The sequence below is a fragment of the Mercenaria mercenaria genome, chromosome 19 (genome assembly GCF_021730395.1).
Source record: "Mercenaria mercenaria strain notata chromosome 19, MADL_Memer_1, whole genome shotgun sequence".
NCBI classification, from domain to species: Eukaryota; Metazoa; Mollusca; class Bivalvia; order Venerida; family Veneridae; genus Mercenaria; species Mercenaria mercenaria.
The window spans coordinates 18,449,335-18,473,229 of record NC_069379.1 but is presented as its reverse complement, the minus strand read 5'-3'; the positions used below and the strand labels follow the sequence as shown (position 1 = coordinate 18,473,229).

At 34.7% G+C, this 23,895-nt stretch overlaps 1 protein-coding gene across 1 annotated transcript in view; it reads left to right on the top strand.

Annotated features, from left to right (window-relative positions):
• Positions 1–9,213: 9,213 nt before the first annotated feature.
• Positions 9,214–23,895, top strand: part of LOC123542517 (neuronal acetylcholine receptor subunit alpha-10-like) — a 38,163-nt gene continuing 23,481 nt past the window's right edge. Inside the window, exon 1 of the mRNA XM_045328415.2 lies at positions 9,214–9,763. Within this exon, the coding sequence (XP_045184350.2) occupies positions 9,563–9,763 (201 nt within the window). The 5' untranslated portion in view covers positions 9,214–9,562. The remainder of the gene's footprint in view (positions 9,764–23,895) is intronic.

Genomic DNA, 23,895 nt, shown 5'->3' with positions numbered 1-23,895 from the left:
TTATGAATGGTTGAAAAGAACTTACATACGATCGAACAATTTGCAGATCATAACAGCAGAAAGCTGGCAACTTGACAGGCTAAATACTGTTGGAAAAAACGTTGTATAATATCCGTATTCTGACAGCGTAATTACTGCTGAAGAATGCGGTATATTATGTCCTTATAAAATGAGCCGCAGCATGAGAAAACCAACATAATGCGTTTGCAACCAGCATGGACCGCACAGTCTGGTCAGGATACATGCTGTTTGCTAACAGTTTCTCTAATTGCAATGGGCTTTGAAAGCCAACAGCATAGATGCGCAGGCTGGTCTGGATCCATGCTTGTCGCAAACCTACTATGTTGGTTCTTTCATGGTGCGGCTAAAATAACGGTGAGTCACATTCTTATACTTTTATAGAGATTTTGACAATATACTTAGACTGGTACGGTGTTATTAAAAGAACAAAATAAAACGAAGCTCTGTATGTATAGATGCCCATATGCATAGCAAAGGTAAACATATAGAAGATGACAAACAAATACATACAGGAAGCTTTTTTGCTATTTCATTAGAAATCCAAGCTCTCTGAATAACAAATACATTTACTTCTCCAATGGTTGTTCGATTTAGGGAAAAATCGTGAAGCGAGCCTCTTTAGAATGTGTGGTAACTTTTACACATGTCAGTCAGTTCTCGGCTAGATTCGTGTGTGAAATGTGACTATTTAATATTCATAAGAGTTATTACAATAAGCACTCGTTCAATTAAGAATATATGGCAAGACTTAAGATTAGAAACGACTTTATGTAAATTATGGCAGCAGAAAGCTTGCAACTTGACAACTTAATCACTGTGGGCATTTCGTCGTTAAGAAAATGACATTAACTGGCAAAGTGACTTTTAAATTCTGTGACAAGTTGATGAACCCATTTGTTGCTTTAAATTTAATGTTTCCACTTTAAAGGTATCTGAAAGGGTTAAATAATTTTCAATTTGTGAAACGATTGTCCATGGAACTTTTTTAAACAAATCCTTTAACCGTAAGATAGTACAGTTTGGACAAAGCATAAATACATAATTTCTCAAAGTGTGCCTTATTTCAGTTATGTTTTTGACATAATTGGTTGATATTGATATCTGTCTAAACTACTTTATATTGTCCTTGCTAAACCCACCGTGTCTTTCTAGTTGTACCACATTAATTATTGCAGCATTGAAATATGAGTCATAAGTCTGGAGGATAGTCCCTAAACTAATTAAATATATCGCGTAAAATGAACTAGATATTCTTTCTGAGTGAAGAAATTCCTTTAAAATGATTGCAAAAACAAAGTACGAAATAGATGAGTCGACAATAGAATAAGTAGTATTCAACATCGATATATAAGAGGAAAAAAAGCTATAAATATGCACAGATATTCATAAAACAATCAGTTCATTTCAGAACTACAATAAATCATTTAGCTGAAACCCAAAATACGGCTGTTTGTCTGCAATAAACGGACAGCTTCATGAATTCCGTTCATTTCCAATCGAAATTCTCTTTCATAATGAAACCCTGTCGTAAATTTATTTATTATTTCCTAATATTGAACTTGAGTTGTTCTGTCGCCAATGAGCAAGACCAACATAAGAAGGCTTGCTATATTTTGCTTAATATAACAATAAAAGAACAATAATATAAATTATGATATCTTTATAATTCGCAAATTGGCAAGCTTTACGTAGGTCTATTAAGTGTTATTTCTTTATTACATACACAAACCTTTTGATCATACCGTAGGCGCCGTAATAACTCAATTATTCATAACGGCATAATGGGCATATCAAAATATATGATATTATCGATAACGTAATGAAAAAGGAATGAAGACGATTTGGGCATTTTTTTGGTTACAACAGCACGGTACTGGAAGGGAGTAAACTGAAAAGAACTGCTTTAAAATTATATTTTGCGAAGTTTAAAAAAACACAATTTAGTTGAGTACCAAGCTTCATAGACTATTAAGTGTATTAAAGAATGAAAAATAATGAAATCTGTAAAAAGATCCTTTGGAAGCAAAGAATGCAACCACACAGAATAATAGCCGACTTGGTTTGAGTCTATTCATGAGATGTAATGAAATGAGCAACACCTCTCAGCCCTGGCTTAATCTGAATATTATTTTACATTTATTTAATGGACTGCATGATCCCAAAGGACCAGAAAATATAATAACACTGAATCCAAGAACAGGGAGAATTTTTAGTGCCGCAAGTCAGCGTTAAGAAATCATTTGAGCGGTGATTATTTAATTACAAATTGGAATACTGTTGAAAAAAACAACAACAAAAAACGGTACTAAACACCAGAGACATATTCGGAGGTGAGGTCCTTTTACATGTTGCAGTTGCAGTTATGTCCTGTGCAGTGCAATTATATTCAGTAATTATCAAAGTTGCTACTCAATCACTTTTGTAATTATAAATGGATGAAAAAATTAAGATACCATCTAACAATCGTTTGAAAACTTTATTACTGCTGAGAAAATAATAACGATGCATTATATTCTTAAAAAATAACAGTGTTTCATATCCTTATAATTTCACAGAGAAATTAACAATTAACATAGACTGGTATGGTTCTTTTGAAATGAACAAAATGTCAGTGCCTGTTTCTAACAAACTGTATGTCTGACAATCCCATTAATTGATTTACAGCTCGAATAGCCATTTTAACCAAATAGCCAGAGTTCTGTGGTATATTTAATTACATTGCATCCATTATTTTTTATCATGAAATAGATGCCATTACGGATTAATATTAAAATGGGAATGGATATATTGAATAAGAGAATAATTCAAAATAAAAGAAAATGCCTCCTTGCCTGGGCTAGTTAAGGACGTCAAAGCCTACACTCGTTTCTGAGCGAGGATGCCATTCGGTTGGCATGCGGAAGGTTTGACTTGAAACTGTTCAGATGCGAAATAATCAGAAAACAAATCAATGAATAAAACTGAAACGATCTTGATAAATTTGGTAACTACACATACAATTTAGACAAAACTGCATTTAAGTAGAAATATTTTACAGGCTATCCAGAAAAGAAACACCTCTTTACAAAGACAAGAATTTCCCATTCTATCATTAAGAAAACATTCAGATTAGCAGCCTTTGTACAAAAAACACAGTCATATTGTCTTCCCTGGTTCTTTCCTTTTGAAAGGTTGCAATGCATGTAGATTAAAATGTCTAGTAACCTTTTTGTGTTTTTCGGGGGTGTTCGCTTAACAAAGTTGCACTGTATATAAATGCAAATCATGTGGCAAACCCTTTTTAATTGTCCAGTTATGTTTACCCTAGATCAATGTTTCGTCTTGTGGAATGCGACTATTTAATATTCACCAGAGTTTATACAATAATAACTCTTCCAATTATAAATAAATGGCAAGACTTTAGGTAGAAAACGACATTATGTAAATGATGACAGCGGAAAGCTGGCAACTTGACAACTTGATCACTGTTGACACTTTGTTTTTAAGGAAATGACATTAACTGGCAAAGTTACTTAATTCTGTAACCATGCAGCTGAAAATCTTATTTGTTTTCTTTTTATATTTAATGTTTTAACGGAGTCAATGCTGTTATATTTTCTGGTCCTTTGCGATCATGGAGTCCATTCAATAAATGTGTTATAGAGTTCCGCTTAAGCCCGTACTAGGAGGCATGAGAGGTGTTGCACATTTCATTGCCTCTCACGAACAGACTCAATCGAACCGAGTCTGTTGTTATTCTGCTTGGCTGTATTCTATGCATCCAAATGATCTTTTTACAAATATTGTTTGTGTATATGTATCTATGTGAGTTTGTTATGGCAGTTTCCCACAGTGATGTGTTTTCTTGCTTGTCTGTTTATGATTTTCCGTAAAAACCAGAGCGTGTCGAAATAGCATACAGATAATACGTAATTATGTCTCCAACATTCCGTCCGGTCGTCCTTCTGCCTATCTGTAAGTTACAAAGTGTGTCTATGCAACACTACCGACACCGCTGGATGGACCGCTACCGAGTTGGTTGCGAATATCATCGGCATTTTCCAGTTCGATGATTTTCAGTTATGGCCCTTGATTTGAATTTTGTGACGTGTTGGCCAGATTTCTTATATCATAGGGCAGCTTTTCCTCAAATTTTTCAATAATAGTCAGTGCCATGCATATTAACAGAATGTTCCACTTCAGTGATCTTCAGGGGAGTTTTCCATTTTTTCTTCAATTTTTATGATGTTTTGGCAAGTGCTCATACACCGTAGGGCAGATTTTCAACAAACCTTACTGGGGTTAAAAATGCTAAGCGTAGTTATACATATCACCGGCATGTTCTGTTTCAGTGGTATTCAGTATAGTAATGGCCCTTGATTTGTCATTCTTCACAGTGTTTATACTACCTGCTACATACAATTAGACGGAATTTTCCCGAATCTCAGAAGTGATATGTTTGGAGCATAGCTGGTAAATTTTCTCTTATAAGACGCATTATTATGAGTTATATTTCCAGTTCAAAGACACTGGACAAAAAATGAACCTCACATTATATGTCTGATGGCGGATGCGTTTTATAAGCGAGTGCGTCTTATAAGTGAAAATATACGGTACATATTCTCGGAATCATGTTGAGCAGAGTCGCAACCTTTAATATGTCAAAGTCTTTGCACTGTTTTATTTGTCCTATACCACTGGTAGGAACTTCACCAAACTTAACAGGAGTTACCACTAGTTCATTCCGTCATTGCTAAATGAATATTTCTTTCATATCGGTGGGAGATGAATACATGGTACATGGTTTTGAATTTGTTAGTAAAATACCTGGTGGAGACAGAAAATTCTTAGGTATATGATATCGTATAATACCCCTACATCAATTCTGTAAAAAATCGGCTTGTATTTCACAAATAAATATGAACAGGCAGAAAAAAGAATCCGTATTGTACATTTTGTATTGTATGTTGCCGGAGTACTTTCATTAATATGCATGACCTGACACAGTTCTATAGATAGCACACATAAAAATAACATTGAAGAGTTCGTTCAATTACAAAATAACAAACAAAAAGGTGGAGGTAGATCTTTAAGGGTCATTATAACAGTAGCTAGATCTGGGATTTTGTATCCGGCTCTCGTGGATTTTCAAGGTCGTATCACAGTTGGTGCCTGCTTGCCTCGTCAGAACCGATCTTGAGAATATCTACTAGAGACGAATACAACATCCCGGATCGATCTATTATTATAACAGCCCTATCTTATGTGCGGAAATCATACTATTATGATAAAGAAGGTCACAAAATACCTATTTTAGATAAAATTACATATGTTATGGTTTGTGGAACCGAACCATTTCGGCGTAAATCTTGACATTTTATGTAAATGAGTATCTGCGTAATAACTGATTTATTTCTAGGCCACAGTTTTCCAGAAAAATCTTTAAGAATTTAGCTGCAAGTTCTCAGACCTGCTTCTAACAACATTTTGGAAACATATGGATCAATCACAATCTGAATGGAAAATTTGAAGTTACTCATTCAAATACAGTATAATAATTATGAGAAGTACATTAGAAATATAGAACGTAGAAAAGTAACCAAACAAAGGAATGCCACTATCAGAATTTTGCAAAAAGAGCATGTAGAATGTATATGAAAATCCAATAGGACATTATTTCTTTTGTTTTCATTATTTTGGCTTAAAACATCCAATAGGATATCATTCCCTATGTTTTCATCTTTTAGGGGTTAAAAAATCCTATAGGACATTATTCCGCTTGTTTTCATTGTTTTGGCTTCAAAAACTCATTTGGATATCATTCCCCTTGTTTTCATTGTTTTGGCTTCAAAATAAAAGTCAAACAAACAAAAACCAACCCCCACCCCACGCAAAGACACCCCCCCAAAAAAAAGGGACATTATTCCCTTTGTTTTCATTGTTTTGGCTTCAAAAACTCAACAGGACATTATTCCGCTTGTTTTCATTGTTTTGGCTTCAAAAACTCAATTGGATATCATTCCCCTTGTTTTCATTCTTTTGGCTTCAAAAAAAATCAAACAAACAAAAGCCAAAAAAAAGAAAAAAAAAGAAAAAAATAACAAAAAATATAGGACATTATTCCCATTGTTTTCATTGTTTTGGCTTCAAAAACTCAGTAGGACATTATTCCCCTTGTTTCCATTGTTTTGGCTTCAAAAACGCAATAGGATATTATTCCCCTTGTTTTCATTGTTTTGGCTTCAAAAACTCAATAGGACATTATTCCCCTTGTTTTCATTGCTTTGGCTTCAAAACTCCAAAAAGACGTTATTCCCCTTGTTTTCATTGTTTTGGCTTCAAAAACGCAATAGGACATTATTCCCCTTGTTTTCATTGTTTTGGCTTCAAAAACTCAATAGGACATTATTCCCCTTGTTTTCATTGCTTTGGCTTCAAAACTCCAAAAGGACATTATTCCGCTTGTTTTCATTGTTTTGGCTTCGAAAAATCTAATAGGACACAATTTCTTTTGTTTTCATTATTTTGGCTTAAAACATTCAATAGGACATCATTCCCTGTTTTCATTTTTTTGGGGGTTAAACAATCCTATAGGACATTATTCCGCTTGTTTTCATTGTTTTGGCTTCAAAAAATCAATAGGATATTATTCCACTTGAATTCATTGTTTTGGCTTCAAAAACTCCAATAGGACATTATTCCGCTTGTTTTCATTGTTTTGGCTTCAAAAACTCAATAGGATATTATTCCCCTTGTATTCATTGTTTTGGCTTCAAAAACTCCAATAGGACATTATTCCCCTTGTTTTCATTGCTTTGGCTTCAAAAACTCCAATAGGTCATTATTCCGCTTGTTTTCATTGTTTTGGCTTCAAAAACTCAATAGGATATTATTCCCCTTGTATTCATTGTTTTGGCTTCAAAAACTCCAATAGGACATTATTCCGCTTGTTTTCATTGTTTTGGCTTCAAAAACTCAATAGGATATTATTCCCCTTGTATTCATTGTTTTGGCTTCAAAAACTCCAATAGGACATTATTCTTCTTGTTTTCATTGTTTTAGCTTAAAAAATCCAATAGTATATTATTCCCTTGTTTTCATTGTTTTGGCTTCAAACAATCCAATAGGACGTTATTCCCATTGTTTTGGGTTTGGGCTGATTCCCGTTACAGTTAAAAGGAGGTTTAAAAGCAAATGAACATAAACATTCTGGCATTATTATTCTCTCAAAAACAAAAACATTTTTCAATGGTTTATGCTAATTAGAGAAAAAGACTTTTATCATATAAGAAGAATCTACACAAATGAGCCGCGCCATGTGAAAACCAACATAGTGCGTTTGCGACCAACATAGATCCAGACCAGCCTGCGCAACTGCGCAGTCTGGTCAGGATCCATGCTGTTCGCTAACGGTTTCTTTATTTGCAATAAGCTATGAAAGCGAACAGCATGGATCCTGACCAGATTGCGCGGATGCGCAGGCTGGTCTGGATCCATATTGGCCGCAAATGCACTTTGTTGGTTTTCTCATGGTGCGGCTCATTTCTACTTTAATGTTACAGCTTATTGCTCAACTGACTTGATTTCCTAAACAATTAGTAACATAGCTAATGTACTGCTGACTTTTTAAGATCCACCACGACATACTGACCTGATTCCTCCCGTATGAAATTATCAAATTACAGGTAGTAAAATCATTCTGGTTATACTGGTATAAAACAGTTATATTACAAGATGACAGGTGGACAATTGAGGTCAATCCTGAATGTCTTTTAGCAATTTCATCTGCAAACTTATGCAGTCAATATTTTGAAAAAAAAAATATAGATAAACAACCGTTTTACTATGTAGAAACAAATTTAACTCGTTGGTTTGTTTAAAAACAGTCAGTTTCTAACAAGACACTTTTAATTTCTCTTTTTTATGTAAATCTTACATAATTTCCATCATGGAAATACAAAACAGTACTGTAACAGTCACTCTGTCGTGTGTCTTTGAAAATATCTGTGTATGTGGAATAAGAACTCTTGCAGCCTTCTCACTAAGTGGAATGTTTTCTGCAACATTTTGAAAATTACTTTACGGTCTGACAAAGCAAACCCATCCAAAGAACTTTGACCAGAACTGATTGAATATAATGAAAAGTCTACAAGAGAACGTGACGCGGCAAAAGTTGTACATATTAGCGTTTTTTTTCCCAATACGACACTTTCCGTTGCGAGAAAACTAGGAGGCGGGGAAAGATTTAATTCCATTTCTCTGTAAATAACAGCTCTTTTAGAATGGAAGTTAATAAAAGAACTCTGCGGATATTTTTTGTTATTTTTGTCTTTATTTTGTTAGATGTTAATTCAATAAGTGAAACTCATGGAAGCAATGTGACTAAAGTGGACACAGGACAAGCAGAGGGTAAATATATTACCTTTTTCCTAAACAAAATGTTCTTAATTGAAATGATTTTCATAAATATTTGTAGGAAATTTATGTTTAGGTAATTCTTGACATTTTAATCTAGTTTATCATTAAAGATATGTTAGGCCCATATTCATATTTAGATATATTAAAAAGATACTTCATACTATCTGTTTAAATATAAGATAAACATGTTTGTGCGTTTAATCAGTACTTTTTGTCAGTTTTGAAATTGTACACAGATATATAGTATATAATCAAAATTTATCTCCCCCCACCCCGCATATATCTGGCAAGAGGTAACAAGATAGTCCTGTATGACGTCATTTTTAGTCTTCGATCTGTACTACTGTTTTCAAAAGGTCACAAAATAAACTTACAAGAAGTTGTCTATTAAACGAGCAAATCTTATTTATAAGGATGGGGAGGAGTAAATATAGAAAAAGACATTTATATATACTCAGATATAAAATCAAATTCAAATTTGTTTCCAAAATATGACAAAAGCTAGAAGTAATTTTATTTTGTTTCCTGCCGTATGATGAAATTAACTGTTTTCTAAATTCTAGACATGTTTCAATCTATCAATATTGGTAAAATAGATGGAATTATATGATAACATAATTCAATTCTATTAAAAGTTAAATATGTTATTCAAAATACAATATGTATATTTTTCTAACTGTGTGATCAATGTCAATTTGCACAAAGATTTTTTCATGCATTTTTAGGGTGTGTTAGAAGCTTCTGAAGTGTGTTAAGCATGGTAAAATAATGTGCTTGCTACGGAAGTCTTTCTTTCTGTTTTTTTTTTTTTTTTTTTTTTTCTTAAACAAATGACAATTAATGTGATTTGCGTGTGTTTCTTTACAATCACGGTTAGTTTATATATTACGGCAAGTTAAATTCATTTGATCAGGACTTTCTGCGTTTAATGTTATTATTAACAACTGTAATTTTCAAGCAAAGGGTGCGCATTTGATATCCTTGAGAACACACAATCTCATTTACAACGTTTTATTGTTATACCATTATGAGACAATTTTGCAAAGTCCAACAAAAATAGTCTGGCGAGAAATTTTGTTTGCTCACATTAGAAGTTTCAACAAAAGTAATAGCACTGCTTTAAAACGGTAAGGTAAACTTCATAATGTTTTATCTTCTCAACTACGCTTCCTTTTCAGCAACAACAGTCACACATAGACTGCGGACCATAGGAAATATATCAAGCGAACAGAGATTGATGACAGACTTGTTGTGGAAGTACGAGAACTCCGTGCGACCAATTTACAACTCTTCTAAACCAGTCGAAGTCGCCCTTGGTCTTACATTAACACAGATTCTAGACTTGGTAAGTTCAATTTCCTTTTCGAAACTGAAACAAATACAAATGGTTGTGTTTTTATTAACATGATCAAAAGTAGGGCAACTGCATTTAAATTGCATTTTGTTGATGCCTTTGTACATGTATGCATTGCTAAATGTTTGTCAACGAGTGTATGCCCTCAATAATTCATTTTAAAGGGACAAATAGAAATACGATATAACTTTATTTAGACAGTACTTTCATTCATCTAACTGTTACACAGTGCACTATTATCCAGTGTCCAGATTGCACTCAAATCTTTCGATATATACTAGTGTACCAGTGTTGAAAATCTTCATCAAATTTTAATTTAGATTTACTAGATATATAAACTAATTGTACATGAAGCGCTACATATGTAGAGTTCATAGTCAAATTTCATGTAGTAATAGACATTGTTTTATATAAACTGCCCGTAATTTCAGCGGAAGAACATTTATTGTGTACCGTTTTGATCTGGACATACCATACAGTTTTTACATATGAACGCATTTATTTCGTGTTTACATGGACATTGACTAGTAATTGTTTATTTTCTTTCAAGCATGAAGTCTGGGCATAATACTCCTTTGATATATTTCTGACCCTATGACTGTATTCTTGCTGCCAGTTAATATTTGCATAAACGATAAATCCCGTACTTCAGATCCCGTACAATCACTGCTGTCCGGCATTGACGGGGGTTCTCGAGTAATCCTTCAGACTGTGAAGCAATGATTGGAAACGACTTGATTTGCATATCATCAAGAGTCAGAAAGTCGTGCCAATATAATCCTGGATGTTTACTAAATCGTATGAGTCTTTAGAAAAGAAATATCGTTTGCTCATGTTATTATGTTTGTCCAAATCATGAATTGTAGGAAGTCCGCTTTATAATTGTGGAGAGTCGCTCTGAAAGGTGAAAGGTAATCAAAAAGTCTATCACGAAATTAATAACTGGAATTGGAGCTGCAAATAATTTAATTTGAAGAAGTTGTGACTCAACAAAATATTACTGTATACAGCTGTGTCTGGGGCTGGCCTCCAGATTTTGGTTAACTTAGAATGATCTTTTTTTTTAAACTTCAAGTATGGTCATATTATGAAAATTTGAACATGAGTTTTTGCTTCTCAACCATTTTATAAATGCTAAAGCAGGAAAACAAATACATGTTTGAGTCGGGAATCGAGCACGGGTTGCCTCAGGAATAAACATTTTCTATCTTCTTGACCATACACCATATAGTAGTTCGTAGTTAAAAGCTTCATAATTAAGATAGTTTACTTTCGGTATCACATTACAAAAGCAATTTAGGTTCAAAAATGAATAAAACAACTAATTATTACCTGTTCTCATAATACATAATCGGTCAGTCACTATGTCTCAAAGCCTTTTGGCGAAATATAGCAATATTTTATCTTATTTTTTGTCTTTGTTGTACGATTCGGAGGTCGGTCCCTTAAATAACGTACTGCCACGGAACAGTGGTAGGCTTCTTTTAACTCATATTGCTACCACTCGGCTGAATACAACTCTATTCTTGTATGGTTTAAATACTCATTTCCATCGAATTATACAACGTAATATCAAGATACTGTCAACAATATCATTCCGATGAGTAATATTTACAAGATCTAACCCTGTTTTATAAAATACGTTCGTGCGCTGTTACGCTTTAAAATATATTCATATGTAAAATAGTTGCCGTACGAATGAGGACATTTCTGAAATAAGATACAGACTTGTAAGTACACGGACTAACATCTTGTATTTTCATTTCCAACTTAATATAACGGTTATATCTTGTGACAACAGCCTCTGTGCAACCGAAAGATTTTAGCATCACAAGTAATGTTACTTAATTTGCTTAGACACTGTTTTCAAGCAAAGTGGGAAAAAGATATGTTCTTAGGCGTGCGATCGCGTGTTAATGAATTCACCATAATGCAGTGCGTCCGGCTCAAGCCAAACATCCATAAGTAATAAGATGTATTTGAATATTGCTTTTTGTCTCCTGCTATTCACTGTTATTAAACTAATAAATCGTCAGGGTTCCATAAAACGACTGTAAACTATACAAACTCTTGGCATTTCTACTTCTTTTGGTATTATTTTTAATTAATATCTTCATTACTTCTGTTGTATAGTCTGAATTAACATCTTTAGTTTCCTGCATTGTGACCTATACTAGCTTATTTATCTGACCTGACGGGGTGGAGTTAATCTCTGGCTTATGCAAACAATGATAATCTAAAAAAATAGAATAAATAAAAAAGAAAAGAAAAAAAGAAGAAAGAAAACAACAACAACAACAACACCAACAAAAAACAAAAATAAAACCCGAGCAAAATAGGTAGATTTACAGTGGTTACAGTGTAAGGTAGATGGCCAGTGAATAAAAAAATCAGGTTGCCGAATATACTACATATCCTGCACAATAATGCAGTGGACCGTCGCGAAACAACGCCCCGCCAGGTCGCTTTAAATGGACTATAGAAGTTTCAAATGGCGTTTTGTCTTTCGTACACATATTTTATTACATAGCTTTTGTTTTGTTTTAGTGCTCGATTAGTTTCTTCGCTCCATTTTCTCGGGCTTTAATTTATGTTTTAGTGCTCGATTAATTTTTTTCGCTCGATTTTCTCGGGATTGAATATACGTTTTAGTGCTCAGTTAGTTTCTTCACACGATTTTCTCTAAATTAAATTTATGTTTTTGTGCTCGATTAGTTTCTTCGCTCGATTTTCTCGTGACTAAATTTATGTTTTAGTGCCCGACTAGTTCCTTCACACGATTTTCTTGTGATTAGATTTATGTTTTAGTGCTCGATTAGTTTCTTCACACGTTTTTCTCGGGATTAAATTTATGTTTTAGTGCCCGATTAGTTTCTTCTCTCGATTTTTTTCGGGATTAAATTTATGTTTTAGTGCCCGATTCGTTTCTTCTCTCGATTTTTTTTTCGGGATTAAATTTATGTTTTAGTGCCCGATTAGTTTCTTCTCTCGATTTTTTTCGGGATTAAATTTATGTTTTAGTGCCCGATTAGTTTCTTCTCTCGATTTTTTTTCGGGATTAAATTTATGTTTTAGTGCCCGATTTGTTTCTTCACACGATTTTATCCTGATTAAATTTATGTTTAAGTGCTCAATAAGTTTCTTCGCTCGATTTTCTCGGGATTAGATTTAAGCAGTACGATAAGCTACACTGTATTTCACAGTATCAGTATCTAGCCAGTAAGCGAATATTTGTTTCTTATTTTTCCCCTGTTGAGATCATTTACATGCAAATGAATTAAGAAATCATGCCAAGGTTCACTGTACTAATTCCGATAGCGAACCGTTTATAAAAGAAAGTCAGCTGTGAAAGAGAACAAAATAATTAAGGGATTCAATGTTGTGCGCTGCTGCGTGATAGGTTCCAGAAAAAAATTCATATTGGCCAAAGAGGTAGCTGATATGCACATTTATTTTGCACACAATATTTTATTGCAGAATGTTTAATACATCTTTGAAATATTAGCTGGCAGTTTAACAATGAATATGGCTAGAAATTGAACCTGATCTTCATTCAGAAAAGCATGATTTAAAATGATCTTACATTAAAACAGAAAAATTTCCTCCTTACATACACTCAAGTACTTTGCAGACGTCTCATCCATATTTGGTAAAATTTTTTCATTCAAGCATATTTATATTCACTTCCGGCAACATGGGCAATACCACTTATCCTTCGAAGGGGTTTGAAAAGCGAACAGTGCATTACCATGATCAACCTGCACGTTAGTGCAGGCTGACTTGGTCTGCACTGGTCGCAAAGGCAAAATCACTTCTCGGCGGCAGGTTAAAGGTTAAAGGGAATTTTCCGTATACACAGCATTGTTTCTACCTATCTTAGGGGAATGTTTCTTCATTCACAATCTAATAAGGACTCTTTTTATTCCTTTGTCGCATTTTGTCAGACGTAATATTTCTAAGTGGCAGATGTCTACAAATCTTTTATGACTACAGTAAAAGAATTTCTTTGTTGAAATGATTTACTATTTTCATAACTCCGTCATTTCCGGTGAACAGTAATGGTTCATTGCGTGGTACATATTTGAACTTTAATTATTTCATTGTATTCAAGAAGCAAAAAAAAAAATCATCACATAAAAGCACAAACGTGCATTATTGAAATTATGATCCTAAAACAATCAGCGTAAACACGCTATTAACAATAATTTTTGTTTATTTTATCGGCATTGCGGCGCTATGCCTCTTTCAAGATAAGCAAGTAAAACAGAAGTTCCATAATGGCATAAAGACGTAACGTCAACTTGGCGGATTCAAACATGTGATAAATACATACCGTACGTATATTTTCGCTTATAAGACGCACTCGCTTATAAGAAGTTCAGACATGTAATCTGAGGTTTCTTTTTCTTTTAATTTCCTTGTGTACATGCATATCAGATGTTCCCCACTCTCTGAACTGGAAATATGACTCCTATTAATGCGTCTTATAAGCGAAAATATACGGTAATAGTTCATTTTTCTCCCGCTGCTGGCTCGAGCTTTTTATCTGTCTCTTTATAATTGACGTTACCCATCGCATCTTTATACACAATCTAAGGTTTCTTATTTGTTTAAATCCATCTGTACTGGATGGGTCCAGTCAAGCCCGCAACGAGGGCAATTTATACCTACCCAACAGCCAGTCAGGGTCGACACTGTTAACATTAACAACAACTTAGGTAAAAATAATTTAATATCGAATACTAGTCAGGGCATGATTAATCACGATTTAGAGTTCAGATGCGCAGGAACCGAACCTCGAGGACGTTAGCCCATGTTGTTTAATATCTAAGAATCTGAAACATGAACCGAGGTAAGTTAGACGATAAATTGCGAGATGGCCTTGATCGATTTCAATCTTAAATGCCCATAGATATATTTTGAAAAAAAAATGCTTCCTATATCTAATGAAACGTACGTCATGTGACATTCTAACTTCAAAATTGTCGTCACAATGCTCTCTTACCAGTTCGCGTATCAACCGTTGTTTATCGCAGAATATTCATAGCTTGAACGCTTGGTCGCAAACGTACTGTGTTGGTTTTCTTGTGAAAAATTATCAACTTGTGGTATTCAAATAATTTTTCTTACTTCTTTTTTCCAAAGCCGTTTCCCATTCTAATGTCATAGGAAAGACAAAAATAACTACCTCTTAGCTCAAACCAAACTGTTCACATATATATACGAGAGCACGGTTTAACATGGGTGAATATATCAACTCTTGGCTGTGATAAGAACGTTATTATGCAAAACAATTCTATATAATGACATAGAAACACATTCGAGTGCAAAATATTGCTATTAACACGAATTGTTCGAAAATTATTTACATAACAGACTCGTTATCAGGGTCTGTTGTCTTTTATTTTAATATATATGAAGTATAAATGTTCGCATTTTCAGTTCTTCCTTTGACGTCATTTCCTGTCGAAACTGCAATTTGTTTCAATGTCTGGCGTATTTTAATGTGTTTTAAGCGTTTATTATCTTTGAACTATTCGTCTATTAATGTCATTTGAGCCGCGCCATGAGAAAACCAACATAGTGCGTTTGCGACCAGCATGGATCTGCAGTCTGGTCAGGATCCATGCTGTTCGCTAACAGTTTCTCTAATTGCAATAAGCTTTGAAAGCGAATAGCATGGATCCTAACCAGACTGCGCTGATGTATCAAGTATCCTACTGTATTAAGTAGGCTGTAAAAGTTTATTACATTTTATGCAAGCTTTTTGTTGCTAAACCCAGACTAGTATATAAATAAAGATGACTCGAGTTGACTTAAGTTTAACAATTCAATGAACGTCCTATAGAACAAATTATATAATTCTCATAACATATCAACTCCAATAATACTCTTATAGTATTGATTCCAAAGAACCTGTGGAAGAGAAGCATGTCTGAAGACATGCCATTCTTAATATAATATGAAACAAACAAACCTTTGGAGATTTAGCTTTCAGAGAAACGTGATTTTATTTGCTAACATCGGAGGATACCGACAGGTCGCTCAGCAAAATAAAAACGGAATTGTTGCAGACTCGGTTTGAATGAGCCTGTAAATGGACGGTGGTGGAAAATGATGCTACGTCCACGCCCTCTAACCCCGGGTTGAGCAGTACTCAACATTAACACATGCTACAAGTACAAAAAGCAATTTAGAGACATCGCAGATGTGTTCATACGGCGGTGCACATGGAGAACAATGGGCAGAACTAAACAAACTGGAATTTAGAAAGGGAATTTGGGGTTATGGAGCCTGCATATCACAGGAACTACCACAAGACAAAATAAAACAGCAGGCTCTATATCAAAAGGGTTCATAAGTCTTATGGTCTAACATTCAACACGACAACACAAAGATGTATGTCTGGCAATGCAAGACGCGTTTATTTTCCAATCACGTGTTTACTACATAATACTATGTTTGATTTATAAACATAAAATATCAAAATATTAGATTATAAAGAAATCATATCAATCTAGTACTTACATAATATCAAACATAATGACAGAAAGCTGGACATCAAAACCACTATGCTGCCCAATCAAAGATGGAACAAAAACCAGGAAATTTAGATAAACTGAAAATTAAATAAACGCATTGATTCCATCCAAAGACATGCCTTCAGAACTGCATCTCAAAAACACAGATTGTTTGAAAGTACTTTAAGTTTCAAGTCAATAGCTTTGAAAGTAACAGAGATATTTGACTTCATCAAAAACGGATTGAGTGCAATAGCTCTACTTTTTCTTCGAAAAGTCGAGCTAAAAACGGTCTGCTTTATATATTACAATACATCGGACAAAATATTCTGATAATGAATCTGTGAGGTAAATACATATTGATAGAAAAACACTCAAATGCGTTACTATGTAATTGTTAATCACCTTAATCTGTTATCAAGTTACGTTATCATATTCACGAGCAGATACATTATGTCTGCCTGTTCCTCCTATATTGGATCACCATTTTGTTTAAGGTGACAGGGAACAATTTGTTTCTCTTTCCTTTTGAGCATTAAAATAATTTATCATCAACCTACAACACCAGTTGCCAAAATTGTTGCAATATCAAAAGTTAATATCTACTAACTTCAATTCAGTGACATCAGATATCTTTGTCTTTATTCGGATATTATTCAGGTTCTATTATTAATTCTGTAAATCATAAACGACTCATAAATAACATTTTCTTTGAATTGTTCCTGCACATATTACAATTTAATGCCTCATTTCCAATTCTCTACAGGTTTAGTATGATAATATCAAGCATTGACATCATTCTCAAAATTTGTAACGTTGGAAGTGAAAGATTTTGTGGCCCAAAGGGAGTCAGTGGCGATAAGAGTTCATTTCCGCTCGCAGCTATTGCCCTGACTAGTGCTAACTTATTTTTTTCTCGAATTGGTGTTATCGTCAGAAGTATAGCCCTAGACTGGAAGCTTGGAAGGTATTTACGACAACCCTATGTAGGCTTGATTGGATACATCAACTCCAGATGGATTAAGCAAAATCTTTAGTTGGATAAAAGGATGCAATGGAAAATCTTAACCTCCACCCTGCTTAATTTCTGAAATGGACTGGTCCATCATTCAACGTGGGCAATATAACTTATTATTCAAAGGGGTGTTCACGGAAATTTACTGCCTGAAAGCGAACAGTGCAGAAAATGATCAGCCTGCACAAAGGCAGAACAACTTGTCGCAAGCAGGCTAGGGGTTAATTAGTACATGGTAGTTTACAGCGAAATCTTGTAATCATTATATGTATGAATTAGACGTTCACTTTATCTCTTTTTGACGTCACTTTACTTAACTACAAAAACATTGACGTCATCGCACATTAACGTGACGTCATCTTGGCGTAAGCGTGTTTTAACCGGATACAAACATACAAGTATTAGAAATCCGCTTTATATTTGTTTTTCATGAAACGTCAATAAAAGAAACTGTAAAACTATTGTTACAGTTAATAGCGTGACTTTGTTGATCTTTATAGTTTTATTTTTATCAGTTATAACTTTCAGTTATGCACATTTTCGCTTTATGTGCTGATTTTTAACTTCTTGTAAAACTATTAATGTAATATCCTTGAATGATATATTTTACAGACCTTTATTTTTATCAAGTTCAAAGATGTTTCCCATAATAAAACATTACAGTCCGCAATTGCCTGAGATGTCTGATGGAAAAATGACGGAGCTATGGAAATAACAAATCACTTTACAATGTAATTCACTTACTGTAGACATAAGAAATTTAGATGTAGAAATCTGCCGGTTGCAAATATTACTTCTGACGAAATGCGACAAAGGAATATAAAGAGTCTAATATTCCCTCTATCGAGCCGTATTAGATCTTAGATTAAAAACATTTCCCCTAAAGTATGAGGCTTAATCGGCAAAGATACTGTGTTGTGTATGAGGAGATGCCCTTTCAAAACACTATAAGCGACTGGACAAAAAGACCATACGTCCCGTGTATCAAATACCTGTACATGTACATAATAAGAAAGTTGGATAGGATGGACCAATACAAAATGATTTATATCAGGAAATTTCTTAACAACCGTAGAATGTAAAAATCGTTTGCGAAAATATGTAATCGCACGGAGAATGTCGAAACTGCATACGGAGATTTCGCAATTACCGCATATGGAGATTACGTATTACACGGAAAATGCCGAAACTGCATACGAAAATTTCGCGATTACCGTATACGAAAATTACGTAATCACACGGAGAATGCCAAAGCCGTATGCGGGGAATACGTAATCGTACGGAAAATGCCAAAACCGCTTACGGGGAATGCGTAATCGCACGGAGAATGCCGAAATCGCATACGGGGAATGCGTAATCGCACGGAAAATGCCAAAATCGCATACGGGGAATGCGTAATCGCACGGAAAATGCCGAAACCGCATACGGGGAATACGTAATCGGAAGGAGAAGGCCGAAACCGCATACGGGGAATACGTAATCGAACGGAGAATGCCAAAACCTTATACGGGGAATATGTAATCGAAGGGAGAATGCCAAAACCGTATACGTGGAATATGTAATCGCAAGGAGAATGCCGAAACCGTATACGGGGAATACGTTATCGCACGGAGAATGCCAAAACCGTATACGGGGAATACGTAATCGCACAGAGAATGTTAAAACCGTATACGGGGAATATATAATCCCACGGAGAATGCCGAAACCGTATACGGGGAAACGTGATCGGAGGCAGAATGCCAAAACCGTTTACGGGGAATACGTAATTGAATGGAAAATGCCGAAACCGCATACGGGGAATACGTAATCGCACGGAGAATGCCAAAACCGTTTATGGGGAATACGTAATGGTACGGAAAATTCCGAAACCGTATACGGGGCATACGTAATCGCACGGAAAATGCCGGAACCGCATACGGGGAATACGTAATCGAACGGAGAATGCCGAAACCGTATACGGGGAGTATGTATGAAATCGAAGGGAGAATTTCGAAACCGTATACAAGGAATACGTAATCGAACGGAAAATGCACAAAATCGCATATGGAAAAACGTGATCGCATGGAAAAATCGCATACAAAGAAACCGTTATCGCACGGAAAATGCTGAAACCGCATGCGGAGAATATAGAATCGAATGGAAACTGCTGAGGGTCATAACAGGTCCTCTACAATGAAAGTTTCTGTTGTACGGCCTTGTCAGGGCGTCACTGTCTTTGAAATGCAGGCTATTCCAGTTAAGTTCCGGTCATCTGAATAAAAGATCCAATTTCTCTGTTCCTTTCAATGACCTCCTGTATTAATCTGCAAAACTTTTATTCATGTCATCCGATAAGGTCACACAACAATGATCAATACCATTAAAAGAGGAAAAATATCCTATTTGGAATTCCCAGCACATTTGTAATTATTTTACTCGGTACACAACATCTTGCAACGGTTTATAAAAATAACATTGTTAACAAATGGAGAGAAAATATATCATCAATATGAGAAGTGAATATATATTTCTTTTGTAGTTCATGCGAAGGGACAGCAGAATATTATTGACAAACACTGTGATACACTGTGAATCGCCAGGAGCTATACTGATAGGTTATTAACTTTGTATGTGGATATATGCGCGAGTTCTGCAGCGCTAATAATGTGGGACTTTAGGAGCAATATACAAAGTTGATAACCTTTTTTTTATTACCAACCCACTATCAAATAATTAGTTTATGCATAAATTATCGTTCTGGGACGAAAGACAGGAAAAGTATAAACAGAATTTCTCCGAAAATGTAATAAACAAATCAAACTGACGCGCTTTAATATTTTCCGAGAAAATGACGTAAACTTGTTGTTGCAACGTGCGCATGGACGCCATGGGCGTCACGCGAGTCTTTCCAAAACAACGTTAAGAAAACGTTCTGCGTCTGGTATGAAAGCGTTCTACGTCAATATGGAAAAATACTGCACGATCGCTGTTTATTGCAACTCATTGGAAACTAATTTCAGATATGTAATAATTAAGAAATAATATATCTCATTTAGTGATTTGTCGCTGAATAAATCATTGTTTGGAGTTCAGATGCGAAGGAATTATATCACGAGGGCGCAGCTTGCGTGATATAATAATACGCATCTGAACGACAAACAATGATTTATTCAAGAGCAAATCACTAAATGAGATCATATATTATTTCGATTCTAACACGTGACCAAAGATTTTTAAGGACATCCTTGACGACTTTCATTAAGTATTTGCCCGTTTTCAAAAGGTTTCTTTTCCAGCGCGCCGCTATGCCGTTTGACGCCATGACATAATAACTGTGACGTCAGAACAGTGATTTGTTGTATAATAATTCCCTGTTTTCAGCCTTTTTTGTTTAATAGAAAAATGAATCGGATCGTGTTAGAATGGTTTATATTTTTAACTCATTGTATATCTTATTGAATAATGCGTTTCAGTAAGTACCTGACGGTATCCTCTAACATTAACAAACGAAAATATTATTGCCTTATTGTTCTGTATAGCGATTAATGAAAATTTAAGCGCTAAAATCTTCAACGATTTGTATCTTCTTTATACTTTCTATTGCCTAGATAAAAGTTCCTTCCGGTTTATTAGTGTCATGCAATTTTTTTGTTAATCATATGATTTAGAAAATATTTGAACATGAAAATATCAAGTTAAATGCAAATGTTTGGCAATGCCGGGCGTGTTTATCTCATAAACATTTTAAGCCGCGCCATGGGAAAACCAACATAGTGGCTTTGCGACCAGCATGGATCAAGACCAGCCTGCGCATCCGCGCAGTCTGGTCAGGATCCATGCTGTACGCTTTCAAATCCTATAGCAATTAGAGAAACTGTAAGCAGACAGCATTGATCCTGACCAGATTGCGCGGATGCGCAGGCTGGTTTGTATCCATGCTTGTCGGAGAGCCACTATGTTGGTTTTCCCATGGTGCGGCTCATTTGTTTATGACTTAAACATGTCTTCAATTCATTCAATTCAAAACACGAGATAAGAAATAAAACATAATTACTATAATATCATCAAAAGAAATGATACACAATTATATATTGATTTCTTAGAAAGACATGCCTTCAGACATGCCTCGCAGCTTTGAACAAACACCAACATCAATAAAACATCTCAAATCTTTTAACAAATATAACAGTTACTGGAGTTAAAATTTTATGATTATATAAATTGCTTTGAATTCATAAATTCACGTTCATCTCGAGGCACAGTTCTTTTACTTTAGATGTTTTGATTGGGGGAAATGTGTGTTTTGTTTTCTATTTGAGATAATAGCATACAGAATTAAATTCTTAGTGCAGATATTGGCGGAAAATTGCAGTAAAACACGAACTAATGAATAAAATACATCCTTTAAAATACAAGATAATACATTAGACATCATGAACAAAATAAGTTAGCCTCCGATAACGAGTCTGTTATGTAAATACGTTTCATGATTATAACAAATAATTGAGCCGCGCCATGTGAAAACCAACATAGTGCGTTTGTGACCAGTATGGATCCAGACCAGACTGCGCAGCCTGCGTATCCGCGCAGTCTGGTCAGGATCCATGCTGTTCACGAACGGTTTCTCTGATTGCAATAGGGTTTAAAAGCGAACAGAATGGATCTTGACCAAACTGCGCGGATGCACAGGCTGGTCTGTATCCATACTTGTCGCAAACGCACTATGTTGGTTTTCTCATGGTTCGGCAGAATTTATGACTAAAATGTGTTCTTATGTCATTGTAAAGAATGGCCTTTGCATCACGTCTTCTATCACGTTATCCTATAAAAAACACGAGTAGATAAAATTATTTCAGTCTACCTCCTTTAAGCGATCACTATTGCTTGAGGTGAGAAAAGGCAACTCGGCTTTTTCTTTCCTTGTGGACCCTGCAATGACTCCTAGATTAAACAACACAAGGTAATCAGTGATTCATATCAAACTTCATTTCAGCAACCTTAAATGCCCCTTCCTATTTTATGTGTATGTCAACACTAAATATTAATCTCGTAACTCGCGGAGGATTCATAAATAACATTTAACATTTTCTTTGGATTGTTCGACTGGACATATGATACTTAAATACCTTAATCAAAAAGAATTTTGTGATAATATAAAGTAGTTATATGTTTTTAAAAACTTCTAATGGATAAAACAAAAGCTTTTGCAGTCAGCTTGTACTCTGACACGGGTCAGCGGCGCGCTGGTGTGCAGGTTTGGTTACATGTATTACGCTCGGCCGCACTTGATATTTCGACTTTGAGTCTTTTTTCTTATATCTTTTCTATATCCAGCAGTATTGGTTTAGCCTGGATGCTGGGAAATTCGATACCGTATATGTTTGCCTGTAAGACGCACTTGCTTATAAGACTCCGTTTATGCAATCTGGGGTTTCTTTTTCTTTTAATGCCCTTGTAGTAAACGCTTGTAAGAAGTTTCACACTCTCTAAATTGGAAATATGACTCTTAAAAATGCGTCTTATAAGCGAAAATATACGATATGTTTTGGGTTCAGCTAGAAAAAAATGTTGTTCCATCCGTTTTAAGGTGTGGCCTTTGGTTGAATAACCGCATTAAATAAGACACCTTTATATATATATATATATATATATATATATAATCCAGTGGAAGCATACATCATATTAAGACATAGATGGATATTTCAATAATTTTCAATTTTGCACTTTTCTCTTTAAGTGCTGATTATTGACCATTATAAAAAGTGTCCTTTTGATATATATCGTTGTTCAAACTGATTTTAAAGATATATACCTTAAAGAAATATTAGGGCACTAGACAACTTTTGGGGACAGGTACTCATATCTCAGAAAGGGGAACTTTTCATCGTTTTAAGACAAAAAGGGAAATTTTTAGCCATATAATATATTACATATAAGACTACTACTTTTCACACTTATTAATACTGTTTTCCTTCATTTCTAACTAAATGTAACTATATTGCAGCAGTAACCTTCCTTAAAGGCACTATAATATAACTTGAAAGAGAGTTCATATCTAGTTGTGTCAAACCACCTATTATCAGGGAAATGTTCTTCTGAGAAAGGGGGGAATCATATTATTTTATGAGAGGAATGGCGCCCATATTCGGCCCCAAAAACGGCCAAACAAGTGCCCTGGAACCCCAAAATATCTGGTGGTAAAAGTCGGATCTATTGAAATAAGGAATCATTCTAATAATGTCATTGTGCTACAGAAGTCATAAAAGATTTAGACGTATGTAAGATTTTCATAGAAATTTGTCTTTTGCAAATATTACTAATAAGACCCTTTTTGCGCCTTGCCAAATCACAAATTAAAATAATATTCGCCCAAAGTATGCTCTGTATAAAGAGATGCTCTTTCAAAGAACTTTCCAGTGACCACTCTAACTAATTTAAGAAACTATATGTCCCGCATATTTAATAGTCTGTTTGGCTGTCTGACTCACGGTCTTTCAGTCGGTCTCAAAAAAAATAAATATAAATATAAATATAAATATAAATGATTTATTTACATTAATTTTCCATATGAACAACATTTTCTGTAATATCTAAAGTTTCCATAATAA